Source organism: Oncorhynchus mykiss, chromosome 29, assembly GCF_057628025.1.
Source record: "Oncorhynchus mykiss isolate SJ-2025 chromosome 29, ASM5762802v1, whole genome shotgun sequence".
Taxonomy (NCBI): domain Eukaryota; kingdom Metazoa; phylum Chordata; class Actinopteri; order Salmoniformes; family Salmonidae; genus Oncorhynchus; species Oncorhynchus mykiss.
Window position 1 is genome coordinate 7,780,001 of NC_143050.1, and position 7,500 is coordinate 7,787,500.

At 47.8% G+C, this 7,500-nt stretch overlaps 1 protein-coding gene across 2 annotated transcripts in view; it reads left to right on the plus strand.

Annotated features, from left to right (window-relative positions):
- The window catches only part of dclk1a (doublecortin-like kinase 1a), a 192,430-nt gene that overhangs the window by 182,046 nt on the left and 2,884 nt on the right, over positions 1 to 7,500 (plus strand). For both annotated transcript variants that reach the window (XM_036967389.2, XM_090226450.1), the window contains 4 exons: positions 1,971 to 2,104; positions 3,765 to 3,842; positions 4,285 to 4,381; positions 4,643 to 4,723. In XM_036967389.2, coding sequence (XP_036823284.2) covers positions 1,971 to 2,104; positions 3,765 to 3,842; positions 4,285 to 4,381; positions 4,643 to 4,723 — 390 coding nt within the window. The remainder of the gene's footprint in view (positions 1 to 1,970; positions 2,105 to 3,764; positions 3,843 to 4,284; positions 4,382 to 4,642; positions 4,724 to 7,500) is intronic.

Sequence of the window (7,500 nt, forward strand, 5' to 3'; positions counted from 1 at the left end):
CATCAGAAACTACTGACAGGGTTGTATAGATGGCTGAATACCATCAGAAACTACTGACAGGGTTGTATAGATGGCTGAATACGATCAGAAACTACTGACAGGGTTGTATAGATGGCTGAATACCATCAGAAACTACTGACAGGGTTGTATAGATGGCTGAATACCATCAGAAACTACTGACAGGGTTGTATAGATGGCTGAATACCATCAGAAACTACTGACAGGGTTGTATAGATGGCTGAATACGATCAGAAACTACTGACAGGGTTGTATAGATGGCTGAATACCATCAGAAACTACTGACAGGGTTGTATAGATGGCTGAATACCATCAGAAACTACTGACAGGGTTGTATAGATGGCTGAATACCATCAGAAACTACTGACAGGGTTGTATAGATGGCTGAATACCATCAGAAACTACTGACAGGGTTGTATAGATGGCTGAATACGATCAGAAACTACTGACAGGGTTACATAGACGGCTGAATTTGATGGCCATCATTGTTTTATTAGTCATCCTCAGAGATCCTAATTGAAAACGTCACAGAGAAGCAATTTCCAGTTTTGCACATGACTGAACAGTCGAAAGACATTACATCATAAAATGACACTAAAACTGTGTAGGCCATAACTAAATACTTAATAATAACAACTAAAATGTTAAAAGTGGCAGAGTTGCCCTTTAACCTTGAACGTATCTTACCAGTCAGAATGAATGCCTACATTTAGTAGCTAAATGACTGAATCATGCTACATACATTTGTGCTGTTCTATAAATACATTTCACTGTAAGTATTCGATGCGTTACAGTGGCCATGTGAAAATATATTGTAATAGAAATAAACTATATCTCTAGGCAGCTAAGCTCTACCCCTTCCTCACAGTTATTCTAACCCCTCTCCTCTCCTCACCTCTCCCCTCTCTCACCTCTCTCCGCTCTCTCCCCTAACCCCTCCCCTCTCTCACCACTCCCTCTCTCTCCTCTCCTCTCCTCTCTCCCCTCGCACCTCACCTCTCCCCTCCCTAACCACTCCTCTCTCTCCTCTCCCTCTCCTCTCCTCTCCTCTCCTCTCCTCTCCTCTCCTCTCCTCTCCTCTCCTCTCCTCTCCTCTCCCTCCCCCTCCCCACTCTCACCTCTCTCCTCTCCTCTCCCTCCCCCTCCCTCTCTCCCCTGTCTCACCTCTCTCCTCTCCTCTCCCTCCCCCTCCCTCTCTCCCCTGTCTCACCTCTCTCACCTCTCCTCTCCCTCCCCCTCCCCTCTCTCCCCTGCCCTTTCCTCTCCCTCTCATCTCCTCCCCTCTCCTCTCTCCCCTCTCTCCTCTCCTCCCCTCTCTCACCTATCTCCTCTCCCTCCCCCTCCCCTCTCTCCCCTTTCCTTTCCTCTCCTCCCTTCTCCTCTCCCCTCCCCTCTCATCTCCTCCCCTCTCTCCTCTCCTCTCCTCTCCTCTCCCTCCCCCTCCCCTCTCTCCCCTTTCCTTTCCTCTCCTCCCTTCTCCTCTCCCCTCCCCTCTCATCTCCTCCCCTCTCTCCTCTCCTCTCCTCTCCTCTCCCTCCCCCTCCCCTCTCTCCCCTTTCCTTTCCTCTCCTCCCTTCTCCTCTCCCCTCCCCTCTCATCTCCTCCCCTCTCTCCTCTCCTCTCCTCTCCCTCCCCCTCCCCTCTCTCCCCTTTCCTTTCCTCTCCTCCCTTCTCCTCTCCCCTCCCCTCCCCTCTCATCTCCTCCCCTCTCTCCTCTCCTCTCCCTCCCCCTCTCTCCCCTGCCCTTTCCTTTCCTATCCTCCCTTCTCCTCTCCCCTCTCCTCTCCTCCCCTCTCTCCTCTCTCCTCTCCCCTCCCCTCTCTCCTCTCCCCTCTCTTCTCTCCCCTCTCATCTCTTGTCCCTCTCCTGTCGTCTCCTCTCCTCTCACCTTCCCTTCCCTCCCCTCTCATTTCCTCCCCTCTCCCCTCTCTCCTCTCTCCCCACCTCTCCAGGTGTATGAGCATGTTGATGGCAGTAAGAGTCTGAAGTTGGGGGACTTTGGTCTGGCCACCGTAGTAGATGGACCCCTCTACACTGTCTGTGGAACACCCACATATGTAGCACCAGAGATCATCGCAGAGACAGGGTACGTGCAACGTGTGTGCAACGTGTGTGTGTGTGTGTGTGCGTGTGTGCGTGTGTGCGTGTGTGCGTGTGTGTGTGTGTGTGTGTGTGTGTGTGTGTTTGTATACAGTATATCTCCTGATCTTCCCTCTCTCTCACTTTTTCCTTCCTCTCTTTTCTACATCTCTCTCTCTCTCTCTCTCTCTCTCTCTCTCACTCTCTCTCTCACACTCACTCACACTCACTCACACTCTCTCTCACACACCAAAACTCAGAGACCAGGCAAGGAGGGCATTAAGCCGTACACTGGGCTTTACGGAAGAGTGGCCAGAAAAATCAATTGCTTAAAGAATTATTTTATAGAAACACGTTTGGTGGTCGCCAAATGCTATGTGGGGAGCTCCCCAAACATATGGAAGAAGGTACTCTGGTCAAATGAGACAAAAATTTTGCTTTTTGGCCATCAAGGAAAATGCTATGTCTGGTGCAAACCCAACACCTCTCATCACTCCGAGAACACCATCCCCAACAGTTAAGCATGGTGGTGGCAGCATCATGCTGTGGGGATGTTTTTCATCGGCAGGGACTGGGAAACTGGTCAGAATAGAATGAATGAATGAAAATACAGGGAAATTCTTGAGGGAGACCTATTTCAGGATTCCGGAGATTTAAGACTGGGACGGAGGTTCACCTTCCAGCAGGACAATGACCTTAAGCGTACTGCTAAAGCAACACTCGAGTGTTTAAGGGGAAACATTTAATTGTCTTGGAATGGCCTAGTCAAAGCCCAGACCTCAATCCAATTGAGAATCTGTGGTATGACTAAAAGATTGCTGTACACCAGCGGAACCCATCAAGGGGGGTGAATACTTTCACAAGCCACTCTATACAGTGTTGTAATAATGTGTAAATAGTTAAATTACAAAGGGGGAAATAAATAAACATAAATATAGGTTGTATTTACAATGGTGTTTGTTCTTGACTGGTTGCCCTTTTCTTGTGGCAACAGGTCACAAATCTTGCTTCTGTGATGGCACACTGTGGTATTTCACCCAGCAATTATTTGTGGATCTGTGTAACCTGAGGGAAATATGTGTCTCTCATGTGGTCATTATTCCATTTCTGTTAGTCACATGTCTGTGGAACCTGTTCAGTTTATGTCTCAGTTGTTGAATCTTGTTACGTTCTTACAAAGTTTGCTGAAAATAAACGCAGTTGACAGTGAGAGGACGTATCTGTTTTGCTGAGTTTATATATATGTGGCTATATTACCGTTTGTCACCGTTCGTATATATATGTGGCTATATTACCGTTTGTCATATCACAAAACTGACTATAAACAGCACGTGTGGCTGTGAGTGGAGACCAGAGGGAGAACCTTGTTCTTTGTGGATCTGTGTAATCTGAGGGAAATATGTGTCTCTAATATGGTCATACATTGGGCAGGAGATTAGGAAGTGCAGCTCAGTTTCCACCTAATTTTGTGGGCAGTGTGCACATAGCCTGTCTTCTCTTGAAAGCCATGTCTGCCTACGGCGGCCTTTCTCAATAACAAGGCTATGCCCACTGAGTCTGTACATAGTCTCTCTCTTTCTCTCTCTCTCTCTCTCTCTCTCTCTCTCTCGCTCTCTCTCTCTCTCTCTCTCTCTGACCTGTGTATTCTCTCTCTCTGTGTATTCCAGGTATGGCATTAAGGTAGATATCTGGGCAGCAGGAGTTATAAACTACATCTTGCTGTGTGGCTTCCCTCCCTTCCGAGGGTAAGAAGCACTGACACCCCAACTGAAAAAAACATACATGTTCTTGTTTACTACGCAATTCAGCTCTGATCTAATATGACATGAAACTAAGCTAGGGGTTCTACATGTTGATGAATACATGTTGGGAGTGTTCTTAGTGCCATACCTCCCTCTTGTGGTTGGAAGGAGTATTACTGAATCTCTGAGACAAGACACAGGCATCCTTCAAATAAAACACACTTTTTGTGTCCTAAATTAAGATTGAAATCATGACCACAGCATGCATAGAGAACCTAGTCCACATAACATGTTTAGCTTTAAAAATATATTTGTGTGTGTGTGTGTGTGTGTGTGTGTGTGTGTGTGTGTGTGTGTGTGTGTGTGTGTGTGTGTGTGTGTGTGTGTGTGTGTGTGTGTGTGTGTGTGTGTGTGTGTGTGTATGTATATATATATATATATATAGTAGCAGTGATGACCAGGAAGTGTTATTTGACCAGATCCTGATGGGACAGCTGGAGTTCCCTCTCCCCTACTGGGACAATGTGTCGGAGACTGCCAAGGTTACACACACACACACACACACACACACACACGTACACACACACACGCACACTCACACACACACACACACGCACACACACACACACACACACACACACACACACACACACACACACACACACACACAGACACACACACACACACACACACACACACACACACACACACACACACACACACACACACACACACACACACACACACACACACACACACACAGTAGATATATTGAGAGTGTAACCCTTCTGTGTTGTGTTTAGGAGCTGATCAGGTCCATGTTGGAGGTGGAGGTGGATCAGAGATACACAGCAGAACAGGTTCTGGACCACCCATGGATCCATGTGAGTAGTTCTCCTCTCCTCCTGTAACCCTGGGTCAGTGTGAGTAGTTCTCCTCTACTCCTATAAACCTGGGTCAATGTGAGTAGTTCTCCTCTACTCCTATAACCCTGGGTCAGTGTGAGTAGTTCTCCTCTCCTCCTATAACCCTGGGTCAATGTGAGTAGTTCTCCTCTCCTCTCCTCTCCTCCTATCACCCTGGTTCAGTGTGAGTAGTTCTCCTCTCCTCTACTCCTATAACCCTGGGTCAATGTGAGTAGTTCTCCTCTCCTCTCCTCCTATAACCCTGGGTCAGTGTGTGTAGTTGTCTTCTCCTCTCCTCCTATAACCCTGGGTCAGTGTGAGTAGTTCTGCTCTCCTCTCCTCCTACAACCCTGGGTCAATGTGAGTAGTTCTCCTCTCCTCTCCTCCTATCACCCTGGGTCAATGTGAGTAGTTCTCCTCTACTCCTATAACCTGGGTCAGTGTGAGTAGTTCTCCCCTCCTCTCCTCCTATAACCCTGGGTCAGTGTGAGTAGTTATCCCCTCCTCTCCTCCTATAACCCTGGGTCAGTGTGAGTAGTTCTCCTCTCCTCTCCTCCTATAACCCTGGGTCAGTGTGAGTAGTTCTCCCCTCCTCTGCTCCTATAACCCTGGGTCAGTGTGAGTAGTTCTCCTCTCCTCCTATAACCCTGGGTCAGTGTGAGTAGTTCTCCCCTCCTCTCCTCCTATAACCCTGGTTCAGTGTGAGTAGTTCTCCTCTCCTCCTATCACTCTGGTTCAGTGTGAGTAAGTTATCCTCTCCTCCTATCACCCTGGTTCAGTGTGAGTAGTTCTCCTCTCCTCTCCCCCTATCACCCTGGTTCAGTGTGAGTAGTTCTCCTCTCCTCTCCTCCTATCACCCTGGGTCAGTGTGAGTAGTTCTCTTCTCCTCTCCTCCTATCACCCTGATTCAGTGTGAGTAGTTCTCCTCTCCTCTCCTCCTATCACCCTGGTTCAGTGTCAGTAGTTCTCCTCTCCTCCTATAACCCTGGTTCAGTGTGAGTAGTTCTCCTCTCCTCATATCACCCTGGTTCAGTGTGAGTAAGTTCTCCTCTCCTCCTATCACCCTGGTTCAGTGTGAGTAGTTCTCCTCTCCTCTCCTCCTATCACCCTGGTTCAGTGTGAGTAGTTCTCCTCTCCTCCTATCACCCTGGTTCAGTGTGAGTAGTTCTCCTCTCCTCCTATAACCCTGGTTCAGTGTGAGTAGTTCTCCTCTCCTCCTATCACCCTGGTTCAGTGTGAGTAAGTTCTCCTCTCCTCCTATCACCCTGGGTCAGTGTGAGTAGTTCTCCTCTCCTCTCCTCCTATCACCCTGGTTCAGTGTGAGTAGTTATCCTCTCCTCCTATCACCCTGGTTCAGTGTGAGTAGTTCTCCTCTCCTCCTATAACCCTGGTTCAGTGTGAGTAGTTCTCCTCTCCTCCTATCACCCTGGTTCAGTGTGAGTAAGTTCTCCTCTCCTCTCCTCCTATCACCCTGGTTCAGTGTGAGTAGTTCTCCTCTCCTCCTATAACCCTGGTTCAGTGTGAGTAGTTCTCCTCTCCTCCTATCACCCTGGTTCAGTGTGAGTAGTTCTCCTCTCCTCCTATCACCCTGGTTCAGTGTGAGTAGTTCTCCTCTCCTCTCCTCCTATCACCCTGGTTCAGTGTGAGTAGTTCTCCTCTCCTATACATACTGTACCTGTGTTTCACCATCCTGGCCCAGGGGACCCCCAGAGGTCAACACTTTAGGTTTTGCCTTAGTAAATAACATAGAACATCACAGGCTAACTTTCCTCTTTGTTCTCAGTGTCTTCTCTCAAATATACTGTCTTCTACATCTACAGAACAGTAGACCTGCACTGACTCTCATATATACTGTCTTCTACATCTACAGAACTGTAGACCTGCACTGACTCTCATATATACTGTCTTCTACATCTACAGAACAATAGACCTGCACTGACTCTCATATAGAGTAGACCTGCACTGACTCTCATATATACTGTCTTCTACATCTACAGAACTGTAGACCTGCACTGACTCTCATATATACTGTCTTCTACATCTACAGAACAATAGACCTGCACTGACTCTCATATAGAGTAGACCTGCACTGACTCTCATATATACTGTCTTCTACATCTACAGAACTGTAGACCTGCACTGACTCTCATATATACTGTCTTCTACATCTACAGAACTGTAGACCTGCACTGACTCTCATATATACTGTCTTTTACATCTACAGAACAATAGACCTGCAATGACTCTCATATAGAGTAGACCTGCACTGACTCTCATATATACTGATTTGATTTGATTTGATTTGATTTCTTCTACATCTACAGAACAGTAGACCTGCACTGACTCTCATGTATACTGTCTTCTACATCTACAGAACAGTTGACCTGCACTGACTCTCATATATACTGTCTTCTACGGATACAGCTTGAAGTGAATTCTCCTGCTAAACCAGACCTTCACTTTTCATCTCCTCTCATTCCGTCTCTCCTCTTCCTCCTACTCCTCCCGTTCCTTCTCTCCCCTCCTCTCCATTCCTCTCCTCCCCTCATTCCTTCTCTCCTCTCCTCCTCCTCTCATTCCTTCTCTCCTCTCCTCCTCCTCCCATTCCTTCTCTCCTCCTCCTCCTCCTCCTCCTCCCATTCCTTGTCTCCTCCTCCTCCTCCTCCTCCCATTCCTTCTCTCCTTTTCCTCCTCCTCCTCCCATTCCTTCTCTCCTCTCCTCCTCCTCCTCCCATTCCTTCTCTCCTCTTCCTCCT